This window comes from Carettochelys insculpta, chromosome 34 (assembly GCF_033958435.1).
Source record: "Carettochelys insculpta isolate YL-2023 chromosome 34, ASM3395843v1, whole genome shotgun sequence".
Lineage (NCBI taxonomy): Eukaryota > Metazoa > Chordata > Testudines > Carettochelyidae > Carettochelys > Carettochelys insculpta.
Genome location: NC_134170.1, coordinates 1,752,308 through 1,771,584, shown reverse-complemented (window position 1 = coordinate 1,771,584; position 19,277 = coordinate 1,752,308). Strand labels below are relative to the sequence as shown.

The following is a 19,277-nucleotide window of genomic DNA, read 5'->3' as shown; positions in this document are numbered from 1 at the left end:
CGAGTGGGCGCCACGGGGTGCACGAGCGAGCTGCCCGGCAACGGAGGCAGCGCAGCCCCACGGGGCCGGGCAGGGAACCCAGGCGCCCGGGGAAGCCCGCCTCCTCGCGGAGAGTCCACGCTGACGCAGCAATCCCTAAAGCGCATGCGCGGGGGCTCGCGTGCCGGGGACACCCACCTGGGTTTGTTCTGCGCATGCGACTCCTACGTTCCCTTCTCTTCAGCGCGCGTGCGCCGGGGGCTGCATACGGCGGCCGGGACGGGACACGCTGGGCCAAGATGGCGGCGGCAGCGGCCGGAGGCTCCTGCTCGGGCAGCGCCGGGGCCGGCGGGATGGAGGTGGACGCGGCAGGTGCGGCCGGGCCGGACCGGGCTGGAAGGGGGAGAGCGGAGCCCTTAGCCCCACTCCCTGACCTCTGTCAGCCCTGGCCCCGCCCCCTGACAGCTGTCAGCCCTAGTCCCGCCCCTAGCCGCGGCTCTGGCCCCGCCCCCGACAGCTGTCAGCCCTGGCCCCGTCCTTAGCCCCGCCCCTGGCCCCGCCTCCTGACAGCTGTCAGCCCTAGCCCCGCCCCTAGCCCCGCCCCCGCCCCAAGCCCCCGCTATGGCCCTGCCCCTGACAGCTGTCAGCACTGCCCCTGCCCCTTAGCCCTGCCCGCGACAGCTGTCAGTCCTGGCCCTGGCCCTGGCCCTGGCCCGGCCCCCTGCCGCTAGCCCCGCCCCCAGACACCTGTCTGCTCCTGGGCCCCACCCCCAATCCTTTCCACTAGCTCTCCAAAGTGGTCTGCTGCCTCTACTGTTAGCCCCGCCCACAGTTAGCCCCCCCCCCCGCCATTAGAAGCCCCACCCCTCTGCCCTAGGCCCTGCCCCTCCCACTCTCACCCCCACCTTAGCCCCGCCCTTCCCCTCACAGACCCTGCAATTAGCCCCGCCCCCTCCTTAGAGACCCCACCCCTGCAGTGGCCCCACTGTGGCCCCTCCCCTGCTGATGGCCCTTCCCCCCAGCGCTCCCTACCGTGATGGCGTCGGGCGTGACGGGCAGCGTCTCCGTGGCCCTGCACCCCCTGGTGATCCTCAACATCTCCGACCACTGGATCCGCATGCGCTCGCAGGAGGGGCGCCCTGTGCAAGGTACACCCCCCGCCCCCGTGCAAGGTGCACCCCCCATACAAGGTACTGCCCCTGCCCCTGTGCAAGGCACCGCCTCTCGTGCAAGGCACTGACCCCCATCCCCATGCAAGGCACCGCCCCTGCCTTCTGCAAGGCAGTGCCCCTGTGCAAAGCCTTGTCCCCGCCCCCCTGCTAGGTGCTGTTGCCCCTCCCCCAGCTCAGGAGGACACTCACCTGGTACCTAGTGGGGCCCCACGTGGCGATCCAGCTTCTTCGCCTGTCCCAGCTCTGGTCTCAGGCCTTGCTCGGCTGTTAGAGCAGCTCTGCCCCTGGCGTCCCTCGTGCCCCCGCCCCCACGGAGCCAGGGCCGGAGGCCCCAGCCTGGGCGGCCGTGGGCCCTCGGCTGTGCCCGGGCCTGGCCCTGGGGGTGGGGGTGTGGCGCCTGCCTGCTGGGGCCCGTGCCAGGACCACGGCCGGGCCCTGTGTGAGGGGGCCCTGTCCGGCAGTGATCGGGGCGCTGATTGGGCGGCAGGAGGGCCGCAACATCGAGGTGATGAACTCCTTCGAGCTGCTGTCGCACGTGGCGGAGGAGAACACGCTCATTGACAAGGAGTACTACTACACCAAGGAGGAGCAGTGTGAGTGTGCGGCCGGCACCCCGCGGAGGGGACAGCCAGGACCTGCCCAGGGCCCAGCCTGCTCGCTGGGCGGCAGAGAAACCCCCTCACCCAGCCCTGCCCAGGGGCTGCAGCGCAGCCAGGGCTGTGGAGGGGGCCAGGGCCATCCCGACAAGCGGCGAGCAGGGCAGAGGGCGCGGGGGCCGGAGGCAGCCTGAAGAGGGATTTCCCCTTCCCTGACCCAGCTGGCACAGGCCCCCCGGGGGCTGAACCAGTGCCCACGGCCTGCAGAGTCAATCCTGAGGGGCAGATGCCCAGCCGGGAGGGCGGTTCTCTCTTTCCATTCCCCTGGGGGAGCTGGGAGCATCCCAGCCTACACCCCACCCAGCTCACACTCCGGCATCGCAGGGGCCCTGCTCGGATGCCCCAGTCAGGGGAGCCTGTGGGGCTGGGCTCCACACTGCCATGCCCGGCCGCTAATCCCCCTCCTCTGTCCCACCCTGCAGTCAAACAGGTCTTCAAGGATCTGGAGTTTCTGGGCTGGTACACGACGGGTGGGCCCCCAGACCAGTCTGACATCCACGTCCACAAACAGGTCAGAGCCCTCCACTGCCACAGCTGGTTCCCAGCTCCCACCTGGGCCTGCCAACCCCACTGCCCTCCCAGCGCCGGGGAGAGACCCCAGGAGTCCTGGCTCCCGGCCCCTGCTCTAACCACCAGCCCCCACTGCCCTCCCAGCACCAGGGAGGGAACCCAGGAGTCCTGGCTCCCGGCCCCTGCTCTAACCACCAGCCCCCACTGCCCCCCCAGAACCGGGGAGAGAACCCAGGAATCCTGGCTCCCACCCCCTGCTCTAACCACCAGCCCCCACTGCCCTCCCAGCGCCGGGGAGAGAACCCAGGAGTCCTGGCTCCCGGCCCCCGCTCTAACCACCAGCCCCCACTGCCCCCCCAGAACCGGGGAGAGAACCCAGGAGTCCTGGCTCCCGCCCCCTGCTCTACCCACCAGCCCCCACTGCCCTCCGAGCGCTGGGGAGAGAACCCAGGAGTCCTGGCTCCCGCCCCCTGCTCTACCCACCAGCCCCCACTGCCCTCCCAGCACTGGGGAGGGAACCCAGGAGTCCTGGCTCCCACCCCTGCTCTACCCACCAGCCCTCACTGCCCTCCCAGCGCCGGGGAGAGAACCCAGGAGTCCTGGCTCCCACCCCCTGCTCTAACCACCAGCCCCCACTGCCCTCCCAGCGCCAGGGAGAGAACCCAGGAGTCCTGGCTCCCGGCCCCTGCTCTAACCACCAGCCCCCACTGCCCCCCCAGAACCGGGGAGAGAACCCAGGAGTCCTGGCTCCCGCCCCCTGCTCTACCCACCAGCCCCCACTGCCCTCCGAGCGCTGGGGAGAGAACCCAGGAGTCCTGGCTCCCGCCCCCTGCTCTACCCACCAGCCCCCACTGCCCTCCCAGCACTGGGGAGGGAACCCAGGAGTCCTGGCTCCCGCCCCTGCTCTACCCACCAGCCCTCACTGCCCTCCCAGCGCCGGGGAGAGAACCCAGGAGTCCTGGCTCCTGGCCCCTGCTCTGACCACCAGCCCCCACTGCCCTCCCAGCGCCGGGGAGAGAACCCAGGAGTCCTGGCTCCCGCCCCCTGCTCTACCCACCAGCCTCCACTGCCCTCCCAGCGCCGGGGAGAGAACCCAGGAGTCCTGGCTCCCGCCCCCTGCTCTACCCACCAGCCTCCACTGCCCTCCCAGCGCCGGGGAGAGAACCCAGGAGTCCTGGCTCCTGGCCCCCCAAGCACTAGGCGATAGCAGGAGGCTCCTCCTGCCTTGGGGGCCTTTGGTGGCAGCCTGTGGTCAGGGCAGTGCTTGGGAAGCCTGGTGCTGGGCCCTGCTGTGACGTTTGCCTGTCCCTGTCCAGGTGTGTGAGATCATCGAGAGCCCCTTGTTCCTCAAGCTGAACCCCATGACCAAGCACACGGATGTGAGTACCCCCAGCGCCTGCTCCAGGGCTTGGCAGGGGGGTGGGAAGCCAGCTTCATGCCTGCCCGAGGAGCAAAGCCTGACTCCACAGCAGCCGGCATCCCAGCCGCTCTGGCTGTGCAGGGAAGTTCCCTTGACTTCCTCTTTCAGTCCGCCACTTTATAGTCTCGGAGCCACACCCCAGAGGTGGGCGCATCTTGGCGCCAGACGCGGGGTCCCCGTGTCTCCGGCTGCCCCGCCCCAGAGGTGGGCGCATCTCGGTGCCAGGCGAGGGGTCCCCGTGTCTCCGGCTGCCCCGCCCCAAAGGTGGGCGCATCTCAGCGCCAGGCGAGGGGTCCCCGTGTCACCAGCCGCCCCGCCCCAGAGGTGGGCGCCTCTTGGCACCGGGCGAGGGGTCCCAGTAGGAACAGTCCCTGCCCTGCCCCCTCTGGCAGTGAGGTCAAGGTTCCTGGGCAGCCTCTCAGCCTGTCTCTCGCTCTGCCCCAGCTTCCCGTCAGCGTGTTCGAATCGGTGATTGACATTATCAACGGCGAGGTAAGTGTCACCCCCCACTGCCTGGTGGTTCGCTGTTGGGGTGAGGAGCCAGCCCGGGGCTGATACCCCATCACCCCCAGGCCACCATGCTGTTCGCGGAGCTGCCCTACACACTGGCCACGGAGGAGGCGGAGCGCATCGGGGTCGACCATGTCGCACGAATGACAGCGACCGGCAGTGGGGAGAACTCCACGGGTGAGTGTGTGCGGAGCCGGGGGTGAGGGGAGCTCCCCGTCAGCTGAGTGCAGGGCCGGCTGGGAGGTTCAGGGCCCTGGCGGGTCAGAGCGACGCCCTCGACCAGCCAGGAGGTTTGGGTCCCGGCGGATTAGAGCAACGCCCTTGGCTGGTTGCCCGTATCTCTCCGGGGGGCGAGTGTCTGCACACACAACGTCCCATCCGCAGATGGGAAAAGGGGCTGGACCTGCCCTGGGGGCTGGGTGTGCTCTGGGTGTGGGGCAGGAGGGGGCAGTTAAGTGCTGGGGGGGTGGGACCTGCGGGGGAGGAGCCTCCTGACCCCTCTGCCCCCACAGTGGCGGAGCACCTGATCGCCCAGCACAGCGCAATCAAGATGCTGCACAGCCGCGTCCGCCTCATTCTGGAGTACGTCAAGGCCTCGGAAGCAGGTGAGGGCTGGGCTGTGCCCCCCCCTGCACCCCCCAGCGTGGGGGCCCTCGAGCTCTGAGCCAGCCGGGTGGGTCGGGTCCCTCTCTCCCTCCCTCTGCCCTGGCGCAGATCCTACATCCTGCTCCGTCTGCTTGGCCCACGCCCCTCGGCCAGGCCCCGGCTGCCCCGGTGTGTGACCTGCCCCAGCTGTGCTCGACCCGCGCCCCTCGGCCAGGCCCCGGCTGCCCCGGTGTGTGACCTGCCCCAGCTGTGCTCGACCCGCGCCCCTCGGCCAGGCCCCGGCTGCCCCGGTGTGTGACCGGCCCCAGCTGTGCTCGACCCGCGCCCCTCGGCCAGGCCCCGGCTGCCCCGGTGTGTGACCGGCCCCAGCTGTGCTCGACCCGCGCCCCTCGGCCAGGCCCCGGCTGCCCCGGTGTGTGACCGGCCCCACCTGTGCTCCACAGGCGAGGTGCCCTTCAACCACGAGATCCTGCGCGAGGCCTGCGCCCTCTGCCACTGCCTGCCCGTGCTCAGCACCCCCAAGTTCAAGACCGACTTCTACGACGTGAGTGGGGGCGTGGCCAGGTGTGGCCCAGGCTGGGGCGCGGGTGGCCGGGGAGGGGGGTGGGGGGCCGGGGAGGGAACAGCCCCTGAGTCACTGCTTCTCCCCACCAGCAATGCAACGACGTGGGGCTCATGGCGTACCTGGGCACCATCACCAAGACCTGCAACACCATGAACCAGTTCGTCAACAAGTTCAACATCCTGTACGACCGGCAGGGCATCGGGCGCCGCATGCGGGGGCTCTTCTTCTGAGCCGCCGGGCCGGCCCCCGGCCACCCGCCCCAATAAACTCCTGAGGGAGCAACTGCCGCCTGCCTGCTCGTGATGCCTGCAGCGGGGGGCTCGGACCTCCCACTACTGGGGGAGCTGTGGGGACCTGGGACCTCCCGCAGCTGGGGGTCAGGTTGTGGGGGATGGGACATCCCATTACTGGGGGCACTGCGGGGACCTGGGACCTCCCACGGCAGGGGGGCAGCTTGCCGGGGCTGGGGACATCCCACGGCTGTGGGGCAGGTTGTGGCGGGGGGGACATTTCATTACTGGGGGCTCTGTGGGGACCTGGGACCTCCCATGGCTGGAGGGCAGGTACGGCCGATAATGGGGGGGTGGGCTGGGGGCTGGCAGGGGCTTGGGATGCCCTCCAGCCGGGGATGGACAGGGAGGGAGTCCTTGAGGGTGGGGACACCCCACAACTGGGGGGGCAGGGTAGCATTGGTATGCAGGAGCGAGGAGCCCCCATGTGGGGGGGCACCCCATGGCCCGGGGCGGCTGGGGACGTGACAGGGCCTACCCGAGGCCAAGCTACAGGGCAGGAGGGCAGTCCATCTGCCCAAACACCCCTGAGCACAGGCCTATGGCTGCCCCTGGCCACCTCTTCCTCAGCCCTGCCTCTGGGGTTCTCCCCCCGCCCCCCAGTTCTGCATGGGGGGCCAGGCTGGGGGTCTCTGTCCCACCCAGCCCAGGGCAGCTGCCTCCCACCCGGACCTGCCGGCCAAGGGCCCCGAGGGGGCAGCGCCCGGGAAAACTGAGGCACTCAGCGGGGCTGCTCCCGGACAGGTGGGAACGCCCACAGGCGCCGTGGCTTGGTCTCAGCCACCGCCGGCGAGGCGCTCCCCAGGCCGGCCGGGGCCTGCAGGTCCGTTTCTGTGCCACCCAGGGTGCTGGGCGTCTGGGCAGGACCCATAGTGCCCTTGGCGGGCTGCCGAGCTCTCGTGCCCCGGCCTGCAAGCTGCGTGTGTCCCCTGGCCCAGGCCCAGGCTGGGCGTGCGGTGGCCCTTCAGTAACACCGCTGGCAACGCAGCCCTGGGCGTGGGAAACAGTGGCCGAAATCTCCCACGGCTGGATATGGCCCACGGGCTGTACTGGGCCGGCCCAGCCAAGCGCTGCGCAGTCCAGTCCCGGGCGCGGGGCACACAGCGGTATAAGCCGTTGGTCACTCAAGAGTTAAGCCCAGTTTGGGGAGCCCAGGGCATGCTGGGAGTTGTAGGCGGGCGCCAGATCCCGGAAAAAGCACCCACGCGGAGCAGGCCGGTGAGATTCTGGTCGTGGGGCCCGGACGCCTGGCTTCGCCGTTCTGCCGGTACTGGGCGGACAGTGGGGGCTGGTGGGTAGAGCAGGGGCTGGGAGCCAAGACTCCTGGGTTCTCTACCCCGCGCTGGGAGGGCAGTGGGGGCTGGTGGTTAGAGCAGGGGGCGGGAGCCAGGACTCCTGGGTTCTCTCCCTGGCGCTGGGAGGGCAGTGGGGGCTGGTGGTAAGAGCAGAGGAGTGGGAGCCAGGACTCCTGGGTTCTCTGCCCCGCGCTGGGAGGGCAGTGGGGGCTGGAGGGCTGTTACCAAAAGGGGGAAGATTTCCCCCACTCTTACATTCTGCCCGTGCCCAGCTGCTGGGGGTGGGGGGTTCCTGCTCACAAAGCCAGCCAACTCTAGCTCTAGCCCCGAGGGTTAACCCGCACAGAAATGGTCCTTGGTGACATGGTGCTGAGCCCCTCTTCAGCACGAGGGGACCCAGGAGTCCTGGCTCCCAGACCCCCACGCTCTGATCCTCCAGCACCCACTGCCCTCCCAGAGTGGGGGAGAGCACCCAGGAGTCCTGACGTTGGTGGATCTCGCACAGATAAGTGGGCGCATCTCAGTGCCAGGCGAGGGGTCCCCGTGTCACCGGCTGCCCCGCCCCAGAGATGGGCGTGTCTCAGTGTCGGGCGAGGGGTCCCTGGCCGCCCCACCCCAGAGGCGGGCGCATCGCGGTGCCGGGTGAGGGGTCCCCGTGTCACTGGCCGCCCCGCCAGGGGTCTCTGTGTCACCGGCCGCCCCGCCCTGCCCCAGAGGTGGGCGCATCTTGGCACCGGGTGAGGGGTCTTTAGTAACATTCATCTTCTCCCTCCAGTGACGCTCTGATGTCTCTGTTCCCCGACATCCACTGGGGCCTCCCCTTTCCAGCCTCCCCGACTCGGGCCGCGCTGGTGTCGGGCTCCTACCTGTACTACCACTACGGCTGCGACGGGGTGGACGATCGAGGCTGGGGCTGTGGCTACCGCACGCTGCAGACCCTTTGCTCCTGGCTCACAGCTGCCGGGGTGGGGCCAGACCCCCTGCAGCCCGTCCCCGGCCTGCGGGATTTCCAGAGGGCTCTGGTGGAAATGGGGGACAAGCCCCCGACGTTCACCGGCTCCCGGGACTGGATTGGCACCGTGGAAGCCACCTTGTGCATCGATCACTTCTTCGGGGTGCCGTGCAAGCTGGTGCACTGCCCCCGGGGGGAGGGGCTGGGGGGGCAGGTGGAGGCCTTGTATGCCCATTTCCAGGGGGGCGGGGGGCCCATCATGGTGGGGGGTGACGCTGACAGTGCCTCCAAGGGCTTGCTGGGGGTCTGCTCCAGCCGCCACGGCCACCATCTCCTGGTCTTAGATCCGCACTACTATGGGGGGGCCGGCAGCCTGGAGCGGGAAGGGGCGCAGGCCGGGGGGTGGGTGCGCTGGCAGGCCCTGGCCTCCTTCGACCCCACCTCCTTCTACAACCTCTGCCTGCCCCAGTGCCAGAGCCGGGGGGAACTGACCAGCGCCAGGGCCTTGCCCCAGTGACTCCCACCAGGCTTCGCACGAGGGTTGCCATGTTGCACAAGTGAGCACCGCCTCGGTGGTGGCCCGGGGGGGTCACCGAAGACAGATGGCACTGGGACTTGTGAAGCGCAGTTAGCACAAATGAGGGCCACCAAGAGCTTTGCACAAGGGAGAAAGCACTGGACGAGGTGAACACTGGTTTGCACAAGTGAGCATCGCTCATCAGGCTGCCTGGAGCTTTACACGAGGAATGTGTCACTGGGGTTGTATACATTGCACAAGTGACCCACCTGGCTGGCCAGCTGGAGCTTTGCCCAAGGAATGCGTCACTGTGGCTTGTGTACATCCACGAGTGACTCACTTGGCTGGCTGCCCTGAACTTTGCACGAGGATGATGTCACTGGGGCTTTGCACGAGGGGCTCACCTGACTGGCTGCCCAGGATGTTGCCAAGGGCTCAGCGCTGCCAGGTGACCGCATTCCCCTCGTCCCCAGCCCCGAGAAACCCAGCCAGGCCCCACGTGTGGCAGTGCCAGGGGCGGGTTTGGCAACCTGGCTACCCCCTGCCCCCGGGAACCCCTCTTCTCCCTGAACTGGTCTCCACTCATCACAGTCCCAGTATCCCCGCCCGGACCCCTGCAGGTGGGGAGAAGCCGCCTCCCCCGTCACACACATCTGGGCTGCTTGGGCGACCGGGTGCCTGGCACAGCTGCTGACAGAATACGACCCCCGTCTGCCCTGGACTGGCCTGGCCCTGGCCACCTGTCCGTTCTCAGCCCTGGCCCTGTATTCCTGCCCTTTGGGCGCTGCCCTCGCAGGGTGCCCTGCTGACAACCCCGGCCCTGTGCTGGACTTAAGGGATGTGGGGAGGGACCACGTCTGGGGCTGCCTGGAAAGCTCACCACCCTCCGTCAGCCGGATCGCCCTGGGCCGCAGGCTGCTTGACCCCCTCACAGCACTAGCAGGGTGGGAGGTGTGATTCCTCCCACACCCCGTCCTGCGAAGGAGGGGGGCTGCCCCCCAAAAGCTCATCCCCTAATAAATTATTTTGTTACTCCTTAAAGTGCCCCAGGCCTGCTGGTTTCTTTTGTGATCATCCAGACGGACATGGCCATCTCTCTGGGTGTCCTCCCAGCACCGGGGAGAGAATCCAGGAGTCCTGGCTCCCACCCCCCTGCTCTAGCCACCAGCCCCCACTGCCCTCCCAGTGCCGGGGAGAGAACCCAGGAGTCCTGGCTCCCACCTCCTGCTCTAGCCACCAGCCCTCACTGCTCCCCAGCGCCGGGGGAAGAGAAGCCAGGAGTCCTGGCTCCCAGCCCCTGCTCTAACTACCAGCCCCCACTGCCCTACCTGCGCTGGGAGAGAACCCAGGAGTCCTGGCTCCTGGCCCCTGCTCTAACCACCAGCCCCCACTGCTCTCCCAGTGCCAGGGAGAGAACCCAGGAGTCCTGGCTCCCACCCCCCTGCTCTAACCACCAGCCCCCACTGCCCTCCCAGCACCAGGGAGAGAACCCAGGAGTCCTGGCTCCCGGCCCCTGCTCTAACCACCAGCCCCCACTGCCCTCCCAGCACCGGGGAGAGAACCCAGGAGTCCTGGCTCCCGGCCCCCTGCTCTAACCACCAGCCCCCACTGCCCTCCCACCCAGCATTGTCTTCTCCCCACTGGTGGTGGTTTGCCCACCTGCCCCCGCATGCTCCAATATTAAACACACTTTGGTTTCTCACTGCTGAACAAGGCACCAGGTTTATACAAAGAAGGCAGGACTGGCCAGCTGAGGGCACAGAGAATGAGGCAGGGTCTGGCCCCTCTAGGGGCACGAGCTCCCCCGGCCCAGGGCAGGACTGGCTGGCTCAGGGGCAGGGAATGGGGCAGGGCCTGGCCCCAGTCGGGGCGCCGGCTCCCACAACCCCCCAGCTGCAGGGCAGGGACTGGCTGACTTGGAGGCTGTGGCCCCTCTATGGAAGCCCATTCCTATGCCAGTGGGGCAGAGATGGGGGAGACAATGGAGTGACAAGGGCTTTGGGGGCACAGTGGGGGGGCCACTCACCCCGCAAGTCAGACTCAAAGTTCAGCTAAACCCAGGGGTGCAGGTTTCCCACCCAGACCCACGGGGTTGGGGCCAGGGCCAGGGCTGAGTTCCCCATGGGTCTCTGAGCTGCCAGCCAGTGGGCCCACGGCAGCTGCAGCTCTCACACGTCCAGGTCCCCGTCCGGATCCTCCTCATCCACATCGTCTGCAGCGTCGGGGTCGTAGTAGATCTTCCCGGTGCCGGTGCCGGCCCCGGCCTCCAGCAGAGACGACTTCCTGGCAGGGGAGGTGTCGGGAGAGTCAGCACCTGGGGGCGTCTCCCCTGGGAAAAGGGCGGGCGGGGGTGGGGAGGGTGTCGTGGGGGTGTTTCCCCTGGGGAAAGGGCGGGCGGGGGTGGAGAGGGTGTCGTGGGGGCGTCTCCCCTGAGAAAGGGCGGGCGGGGGTGGCGAGGGTGTTTCCCCTGGGAAAGGGCGGGCGGGGGTGGGGAGGGTGTCTTGGGGGTGTTTCCCCTGGGAAAGGACGGGCAGGGAGGGCATTTCCCCTGGGAAAGGGCGGGCGGGGGCGGGGAGGGTATCGTGGGGGCGTTTCCCCTGGGAAAGGGCGGGCGGGGGTGGGGAGGGTGTTTCCCCTGGGAAAAGGGCGGGCGGGGGTGGGGAGGGTGTCGTGGGGGTGTTTCCCCTGGGAAAGGGCAGGCAGGGGTGGGGAGGGTGGCGTGGGGGCGTTTCCCCTGGGAAAGGGCAGGCAGGGGTGGGGAGGGTGGCGTGGGGGCGTTTCCCCTGGGAAAGGGCGGGCGGGGGCGGGGAGGGTGTCGTGGGGGCGTTTCCCCTGGGAAAGGGCAGGCAGGGGCGGGGAGGGTGTCGTGGGGGCGTTTCCCCTGGGAAAAGGGCGGGTGGGGAGAGTGTCGTGGGGGCATTTCCCCTGGGAAAGGGCGGGCTGGGGCGGGGAGGGTGTCGTGGGGGCGTTTCCCCTGGGAAAGGGCGGGCGGGGGCGGGGAGGGTGTCGTGGGGGCGTTTCCCCTGGGAAAGGGCGGGCGGGGGCGGGGAGGGTGTCGTGGGGGCGTTTCCCCTGGGAAAAGGGCGGGCGGGGAGGGTGGCGTGGGGGCGTTTCCCCTGGGAAAGGGCGGGCGGGGGTGGGGGGGGCGTTTCCCCTGGGAAAGGGCGGGCGGGGAGGGTGGCGTGGGGGCGTTTCCCCTGGGAAAAGGGCGGGCGGGGAGGGTGTCGTGGGGGCGTTTCCCCTGGGAAAGGGCGGGCGGGGGCGGGGAGGGTGTCGTGGGGGCGTTTCCCCTGGGAAAGGGCGGGCGGGGGCGGGGAGGGTGTCGTGGGGGCGTTTCCCCTGGGAAAGGGCGGGCGGGGGCGGGGAGGGTGTCGTGGGGGCGTTTCCCCTGGGAAAGGGCGGGCGGGGGCGGGGAGGGTGTCGTGGGGGCGTTTCCCCTGGGAAAGGGCGGGCGGGGGCGGGGAGGGTGTCGTGGGGGCGTTTCCCCTGGGAAAGGGCGGGCGGGGGCGGGGAGGGTGTCGTGGGGGCGTTTCCCCTGGGAAAGGGCGGGCGGGGGCGGGGAGGGTGTCGTGGGGGCGTTTCCCCTGGGAAAAGGGCGGGCGGGGGCGGGGAGGGTGTCGTGGGGGCGTTTCCCCTGGGAAAGGGCGGGCGGGGGCGGGGAGGGTGTCGTGGGGGCGTTTCCCCTGGGAAAGGGCGGGCGGGGGCGGGGAGGGTGTCGTGGGGGCGTTTCCCCTGGGAAAGGGCAGGCGGGGGCAGGGAGGGTGTCGTGGGGGCGTTTCCCCTGGGAAAAGGGCGGGCGGGGAGGGTGTCGTGGGGGCATTTCCCCTGGGAAAGGGCGGGCGGGGGCGGGGAGGGTGTCGTGGGGGCGTTTCCCCTAGGAAAAGGCGGGCGGGGGCGGAGAGGGTGTCGTGGGGGCGTTTCTCCTGGGAAAAGGGCGGGCGGGGAGGGTGGCGTGGGGGCGTTTCCCCTGGGAAAGGGCGGGCGGGGGTGGGGAGGGCGTTTCCCCTGGGAAAGGGCGGGCGGGGGCGGGGAGGGTGTCGTGGGGGCGTTTCCCCTGGGAAAGGGCAGGCAGGGGCGGGGAGGGTGGCGTGGGGGCGTTTCCCCTGGGAAAAGGGCGGGCGGGGAGGGTGGCGTGGGTGCGTTTCCCCTGGGAAAGGGCGGGCGGGGGTGGGGAGGGCGTTTCCCCTGGGAAAGGGCGGGCGGGGGCGGGGAGGGTGTCGTGGGGGTGTTTCCCCCAGGAGGAGGGCACCCCACTCACTTCTGGGCGCTGAACTGGAAGGGGAGCTGCACCCTGTCACGCGCTCGACGCTCCGCCTCCGACAGCCGCACATTGAAGGTCAGGCTGGTGGTGGGGTCCGCCTGGGGGACAGGTGTCAGTCACAGGCTGCGTGGGGGCAGGCAGCCGTACCCCCACCCCCAGGTACCCATCACCCCACAGGTCACAGCTGGGGCCTGTACGACCCCAGAGCCCTCACCCTTGACACCCAACTACACCCCCCCAGCCACCCCCCGCAGACACCCATCCACACCCCCCAAGCATTGCCCCCACGACACCCAACCACGCCCCCAGGTCACCCAACCAGACCCCCCAGCCATTGCCCCCCAGACACCCATCCACACCCCTCAGCCATCCCCCCAGACACCCAACCACCCTGGGCAGCCCCCAGGTTTCAGAAGGAGCAGAGTTTGGGAGCTTCAGGACTCCCACCCCATCCGGAGTCCCGGACAGGTGAAGAGAGGGACGGGCCCGTACCGCAGAAGGGGGGTTGATGGCCGGGTCTGGGGGTGCGCTCCCTGGGGGCTCCCCGAGGGCTTTCAGGGTGAAGCCAGGCAGCACGCAGAAATACTCCTCCTGTGTGTGTGCAGGGGGGGAGAAGACGAGACAGAGTCAGCCCCACATGCTGGCCCCCCGTGTCCCACGGCTGCTCCCCAAAACAACCACCCCAGCCTCCAAGGGCGGCTGCCTCCCCTGCCTACTCCAGCTACTCAGCGCACAGGAGCCATCCAAAAGCCCCTCCTGTCCATAACACCCTTAATCCAAGGGATCCCAGCCCCCGACACCCTTACCTGCCTGCAAGCCCCCCTAGCCCCCCTTCCACCTGCCACCCCCAGCCCGACCTTCTGAACAATTGTCCCGCTCCCCTTGCGCTGCAGTGTGGTGGCCAGCTGGGGGGCATCTCCCCTGCTCCCCACGCCTTCGGGGGCCGGCCCCACCCCCACCACGGCCCAGGACAAGGCTCGCAGGGTCTCCACCAGGCCCGGTGGGTGCAGGTCCCCATGCAGCAAGGCCACGATCCGCGACACACGCAGACCTGAGCGGGGAGAGAAAGGGGAGATCAGACTGCGACCTGTGCTGCCCAGAGCAGAGAGAAACCAGCAGTCCTGGGTCCCAGCCACCCTGCTTAACCGCCAGCCCCCGCTGCCCTCCCAGCAACAGGGAGAGAACCCAGGAGTCCTGGCTCCCGGCCCCCCTGCTCTAACTGCCAGCCCCCGCTGCCCTCCCAGCGCTAGGGAGAGAACCCAGGAGTCCTGGCTCCCAGCCCCGCTGCTCTGACTGCCAGCCACCGCTGCCCCACCCCCAGCGCCGGGGAGAGAACCCAGGAGTCCTGGCTCCCAAGCCCACACAGGGTTCCAGACCTGCCCTGGCAGCCCCCTTGGGGATCTCCACCAGCGTACGACACACGGTAGGTGCAGGCCGGCGCAGCAGCAGCCAGCTGAGAGAGTCCAGAATGATAGTGGCTGGTCCCGGGGGGCCTCCCTGCAGGCGCTCAGCCACCCCCAGCGTTGAGAACTCCTCTGCCCAGAAGCCCCCCGGCCGCCCGCTCCAGTGCAGGGGATCCGTGAATCCGTCCTGGTACAGCAGGCTGAGGTAGAAAGGTCAGAGATCAGCCTAGAGTGGGCGCGTGTGAAGGGGGTCCTGTCCCCTGTACCTCCGCGACGCAGCCACCGGCTGGAGATGGAGCACAGCCCTGCCCCCCAGGAGGCTCTCGGGGGGGTGAGGCCAGGGGAACTCACCCTGGGGCCACATCAGGGGGGAAGCCGGCCCGGAACTCCTCTTCGGGGACCTCGAAGCCCAGAACGTGGACGGATTCGCCCCTGGAAGGGCAGGCGGGTGAGCCCAGCATGTGGGAGGGCTGCAGGCATCAGGGGGGTGCAGAACTCAGCAGCTCCCTTGCCTGCCCCACGGTTTGGGGGGTTATGGAGCAGCAGCTCAGGAGGGCAAAGGGGGTCAGGGTTGGAAAAGTGAGAACAGAGGCTATGAGTGATGGGCTGTGACAAGCGGAGGTATGGGGGGCTGGCAGAGTTGGAGATGTGAAGTGGTGGTATTGGGGGGCCAGGGAGCTCGGGGGCAATAGAGCAGGAAGGTTGGGGGGTTGGAGGGACAACGGAGCAGGAAGGTTGAAGGGTGATGGGGCTGAGGGAGACAATGGAGGAGAAAACTTGGAGGTTCAGGAACATGATGGAGCAAAAAGATTGGGAGTTTGGGGGCCAATGGAGCAGGAAGGTTGGGAGGCTTGAGGGGGCGATGGAGCAGGAAGGTCGGGGGTTCGGGGGGCGATGGAGCAGGAAGGTCGGGGGCGGGGGCGCACACACCTGTGCACGGCTGCGGCGGCGAAGGCCTGGATCAGGATCCGGCCGTTGCAGGTGCTGGTGTCTACAGGAAAGGACCCCAAAGCCAGTGAGAGTTGGGGGGGGACCCGTCCCCCCCCAGACGGGATCAGCCCCCTCCCCCACCACCCTGTCCATCCCCGCTCCCATGAGCCCCTCCCTCCTCCAGCCCCTGCCCACTACTCCCCAAGTCTAGTGCCACAGATCCCGCCCACTGCCCCCCCCCCAACCTCACCCTGAACGAGCACGAGCCCACCCGCCTCCCCAGCCACCAGCTCCGCCAGCATCCTTCCCTCCCGCCCCGCCCCGCCCCCTGCGCCGGCCTATGACCTCACCGTAGGGACAGCGCCCACCTCCGGGCGCACAGGGAAGGCCCCCCACGTTGGGCGGCGCCATGTTGGACCGCAGGCGCCCACCGCGCTGCCTGATCAGCGATAAGAGCGGGTGGGGGGCCGGCCACGGAGGGCGAGGCAGCCCCTACGGCCGCAGTGGGGTGCGGGTAGGTATGAACCCCTTTCAGGTCGGGTGAGGCCGCCATTGTGAGAGGTTACCCTTCAGGCACGGTGCCGGTCGCCTCAGCCGCCTCTTCCCCCAAACTGACCACGGTTCTGCCACCGGCGGGGGCGGCGTTAACGAATGACATTGAAGCCCCATTGGCTGGGGGAGGACAGACTGCACACCCCCCCCCCCCCCCGGCCAGAAGGGTGTCCGACTTCGAGGACCCCTTGGGCACATGGCGCTCGGCTGCATTCCATCCCGCCAGGGCTGCAGGAAGCCCACCGCCAGCCAGAGCCCCGGTCGCAGGAAGCCGCCCGCCAGCGCCCGGCTCTTGGGCCCAGCACCGAGCAGGGCAAAGAGGGTGCAGCCCCCGGGGCCGGTTTCGCGCGTCGCCGCCTGCTCCTGCCCCCACGAGAAATACACACAAACCTGCCGACCCAGGGCAGCAGGCGCAGGGTCGGAACCCCCCAACCTGCCCCCCGAGGGCAGCGGGCGCAGGGTGATACCCCCACCTGCCCCCCGAGGGCAGCGGGCGCAGGGCCTGGTACCTGAATCTGCTGTATGAGGGCAGCAGGTGCAGGAGTGGAACCCCCTAACCTGCCCTGCCGAGGGTGCAGGGTCAGAACCCCCTAACCTGCCCTGCCACGGGTGCAGGGTCAGAACCCCGAACCCGCCCACAGAGGGCAGCAGGGCACAGGGCCTGGTACCCCAACCTGCCGCATGAGGGCAGCAGGGTAGATGTGAGACTGAGGCTGGATACATGTGACAGGCAAAGCAGCACCCAGCGGCATAGGGTGACCCCTGGGCTGTAGCCTAGGTTGGCAGATAACAGCTCAGCCCTGAACACAGAGCAGGGAGGAGCCGAGCTGGGTTTGAATCGGGGGGCAGCACTTAGAAACTAAAGGAAGAGGAAGCTGGAGGGCAGCGAGCTTGGCGCGAGGGGAAGCTGCACCCCAGAGGGGCAGCCCTCAGGCTCCTGTCCCCTGGACCGGTGGGAATGACTCTCTCTGGCGGCTGTACTGACAGCTCTGTGCTGAGTTGGGCCTCGGGCACCTCCCAAACTTCCCGTTACACCTGCTGGCTAAGAGTCACTCGTGCCTGGGGCTGGGGGGAGCAGAGCTTAGGGATCCCTGAACCCCATCACACTGGTGTGAGAAGTAGGATGCACTGCACCCCCCTCATGAGCTCTCAGCACTGGCTGACTGAGGGCAGGAGCCTCACAAGAGCCAGAGCAATTCCTGCAGCTGCTGCTGGTGAGCAGATACCCTGGGAGACGGGGGGGAGATGGATTATACTTGACTCCTGAAGCCAGAGGGAGCGGGGCTGTGCAGAGAGAGGGGCCGGAGCATGGGGAAGGTGCCCAAGGCCCAGCTGGGAGAGAATGACCGATCCAGGGGGCCAGAGAGTTTCAGATTCTCAGAGAGGAGCAGGGGCTTGATGCCGTCAGACAGAGGCAGTGGCCCCCAGGCAGCGCGCAGCTAGGGGAAGTCCATCACAGGCGGAGTCCCCTGCTAGAGAGCTGCGACAGCTGGAGTGTGAGGTGTGACTAAAGGAACTGGAAACCGGGGAACGCAACACAGAACGTGAGCGCCAGGAAAGGGATGGAGAGCTTTGGCCTGGCTTACCTACATGACATTTGCATCTTCAGCCAGACGTGGGAGGACCATGTGTCCCAGGTCAAGTGGGTACTGGACCGACTTCAGAAGGCCGGGCTGACTGTCAAGGCAGGGAAGTGCAAGGTGGGAATGGCAGAGATGACCTACCTGGGCCACAAGGTGGGCAGTGGCTGCTTGAAGCTGGAGCCAGGTAAAGTGGAGGCTGTCAGAGACTGGCCAACAGCCCAGAATAAGCAGCAGGGCCAGGCCTTCACTGGGATGGCGGGGTACTACTGGAGGTTTGTGCCCCACTTTAGCTCCATCGCAGCCCCCCCTGCCCCAGAGCTGTGTAAAAAGGGAAAGCCTGACAAGGTGATCTGGACCGAGCAGTGCCAAGAGGCCCTCTGCGCCCTGAAGGAGGCTCTGGTCAGGGCCCCAGGGCTGGCAAATCCAGACTTCAACAAGCCCTTCCTGGTGTTCACCGATGCCTCAGACATGGGGCTGGGGGCGGTGCTAATGCAGGTGAATGACAAGGGGGAGAAACACCCCGTCGTGTACCTGAGTAAGAAGCTGCTGCCCCAGGGAGTAGAACTACGCAGCCATAGAGAAGGAATGTCTGGCCATGGTGTGGGCGCTGGGGAAGCTGCAGCCGTACCTGTTTGGACGGTGTTTCACCGTGTACACCAATCACTCGCCCCTGACCTCGCTGCATCACACGAAAGGGCCAACACCAAGCTCCTGCAGTGGAGTCTGCTCCTGCAGGACTACAACATGGAAGTGGTCCACGTCCAGGGGAACACCACCACCATAGCCAATGCCCTGTCATGCAGGGAGGGCCCCGAATTTCCCGAGGTCACTGGCTGAGTGACCCCACTCAGTTCGGTGTGGAAGAGGGGAGAGATGTGATGGAGTGCAGGGAGTGCCTGGGTGAGACTCAGGCTGGATGTGTGTGACAGGCAGAGCAGCTCTCAGCAGCTAAGGATGACCCCTGGGGCTATACTCTAGGCTGGCAGGTAACACCTCTGCCCTGAGCACAGAGCAGGGAGGAGCTGAGCAGGGTTTGAATTGGAGGCGGCCGTTAGAAGCTAGAGGGAGGGAGCTGGAGGGCAGCGAGCTTGGCGAGGGGGGAAGCTACACCCCAGAGGGGCACCCCTCGGGCTCCTCTCCCCAGGACAGGTTGGAATGACTGTCTCTGCCAGCTGTACTGACACTGTGGTGAGCTGGGCCTCTGGTGCCTCAAATGTCCCGTTCTGTCTGCTGGGTGAGAGTCACTCCTGCCCCCACACAGGAGTTCAGGGCTTAGGGCCCCCTGAACCCCCTCACAGAGGGCCAGGACCCCCACCCTGCTGCCTGAGGGCAGCGGGGCACAGGGCCTAGTACCTGTGATGGGGTTTGGGGGTCCCCAAGCTCTGCACCCCCTCTGCAGGCAGGAGTGACTCTCACTCGGCATGAGAACAGCGGGTTTATTAGCCGACAAGACACAGTGTCGTACAGAGGAGTCAGTGCAGCTGGCAGAGACAGCCAGTCCCATCCATGCTGCGGAGAGGGGGCCTGGGGAGCTGGGTCCTTGCCCCCTTCTTTGTCTCTCTCTCTCTCTCTCTCTCTCAGCCCAGACTCACTGCTTCCAACTCCCAGTTCCAATTCACACCCCTCAGGCTCCACCTCGCCCTTTGTCTGCAGCCCAGAGGGCACCAGGTTACCCCCAGCAAAAGACCCACACACCCTGTGTGACACCCCCCCCCCACTAAATCACAGCCCCCAACCTGCCTCACAAGGGCAGCAGGGCACAGGGCCTGGTACCCCCAAACTCCATGACACCCCTGTTCCTGCCACTGCCCCTCACGCCTCAACCCAGGCCCCACCTTGGGTGGGTGGGGGAGGGTTAGATGCCGGGTTCCAGCCCTTTGCCACAGCCTGCCCCTGGAATCCACCCCCCAGCCCTCATTTCCACCCCATCCCCTAGAATCCAGCCCCCCGGGCTGCCATCTGCCCCACAGCCCATCCCCTAAAATCCAACCCCCAGTCTGCATTTCCACCCCCCAGGCAGCACAGCAAACCCTGTGCCCTGGCGGATGGCTGCACCCTGCCTCTTTGACCCCAACA

General features: G+C 68.0%; 3 protein-coding genes across 6 annotated transcripts; 2 read left to right on the top strand and 1 right to left on the bottom strand.

The window, feature by feature from the left end:
- The first annotated feature begins 223 nt into the window (after nucleotides 1-223).
- On the top strand, nucleotides 224-5,705 carry COPS6 (COP9 signalosome subunit 6). The gene is made up of 10 exons (XM_074983044.1): nucleotides 224-351; nucleotides 1,002-1,127; nucleotides 1,613-1,744; nucleotides 2,230-2,318; nucleotides 3,634-3,696; nucleotides 4,182-4,229; nucleotides 4,310-4,424; nucleotides 4,760-4,852; nucleotides 5,297-5,397; nucleotides 5,508-5,705. The coding sequence occupies exons 1-10, from the start codon at nucleotides 279-281 to the stop codon at nucleotides 5,646-5,648; spliced, it is 981 nt and encodes a 326-aa protein (XP_074839145.1). The 5' UTR covers nucleotides 224-278; the 3' UTR covers nucleotides 5,649-5,705.
- Nucleotides 5,703-9,488, top strand: UFSP1 (UFM1 specific peptidase 1). 3 transcript variants are annotated; one of them, XM_074983045.1, is made up of 2 exons: nucleotides 5,703-5,794; nucleotides 7,779-9,488. In XM_074983045.1, exons 1-2 carry the CDS (start codon nucleotides 5,721-5,723, stop codon nucleotides 8,470-8,472), a joined length of 768 nt encoding a protein of 255 aa, XP_074839146.1. In that variant the 5' UTR covers nucleotides 5,703-5,720; the 3' UTR covers nucleotides 8,473-9,488. The 3 variants fall into 3 exon arrangements, with proteins under 3 accessions (XP_074839146.1, XP_074839148.1, XP_074839147.1); XM_074983047.1 differs by lacking the exon at nucleotides 5,703-5,794 and adding an exon at nucleotides 6,082-6,926; XM_074983046.1 differs by lacking the exon at nucleotides 5,703-5,794 and adding an exon at nucleotides 6,082-6,975.
- A 687-nt stretch (nucleotides 9,489-10,175) lies between these two features.
- ELP5 (elongator acetyltransferase complex subunit 5) lies at nucleotides 10,176-15,492 on the bottom strand. 2 transcript variants are annotated; one of them, XM_074982981.1, is made up of 8 exons: nucleotides 15,417-15,492; nucleotides 15,067-15,127; nucleotides 14,488-14,568; nucleotides 14,110-14,336; nucleotides 13,591-13,784; nucleotides 13,226-13,324; nucleotides 12,731-12,831; nucleotides 10,176-10,755 (listed from the first exon to the last, which is right to left on the bottom strand). In XM_074982981.1, the coding sequence occupies exons 1-8, from the start codon at nucleotides 15,475-15,477 to the stop codon at nucleotides 10,641-10,643; spliced, it is 939 nt and encodes a 312-aa protein (XP_074839082.1). In that variant the 5' UTR covers nucleotides 15,478-15,492; the 3' UTR covers nucleotides 10,176-10,640. The 2 variants fall into 2 exon arrangements, with proteins under 2 accessions (XP_074839082.1, XP_074839083.1); XM_074982982.1 differs by lacking the exon at nucleotides 15,417-15,492 and adding an exon at nucleotides 15,317-15,371.
- Nucleotides 15,493-19,277: the final 3,785 nt, after the last annotated feature.

Bases quoted from the DNA above. Each gene is read 5' to 3' on its own strand.
- ELP5 (XM_074982981.1), bottom strand. From the start codon at position 15,477: ATGGCGCCGCCCAACGTGGGGGGCCTTCCCTGTGCGCCCGGAGGTGGG. The intron at 14,569-15,066 runs GTGTGTGCGCCC...CTGCCCTTCCAG, and splicing joins GCCGCCGCAGCCGTGCACAG to GGGCGAATCCGTCCACGTTC. The intron at 13,325-13,590 runs GTCGGGCTGGGG...GCACACACACAG, and splicing joins GCGGGACAATTGTTCAGAAG to GAGGAGTATTTCTGCGTGCT.
- UFSP1 (XM_074983045.1), top strand. From the start codon at position 5,721: ATGCCTGCAGCGGGGGGCTCGGACCTCCCACTACTGGGGGAGCTGTGG. The intron at 5,795-7,778 runs GTCAGGTTGTGG...TTCTCCCTCCAG, and splicing joins GGGACCTCCCGCAGCTGGGG to TGACGCTCTGATGTCTCTGT.
- COPS6 (XM_074983044.1), top strand. From the start codon at position 279: ATGGCGGCGGCAGCGGCCGGAGGCTCCTGCTCGGGCAGCGCCGGGGCC. The intron at 2,319-3,633 runs GTCAGAGCCCTC...GTCCCTGTCCAG, and splicing joins ACATCCACGTCCACAAACAG to GTGTGTGAGATCATCGAGAG. The intron at 4,853-5,296 runs GTGAGGGCTGGG...TGTGCTCCACAG, and splicing joins CGTCAAGGCCTCGGAAGCAG to GCGAGGTGCCCTTCAACCAC.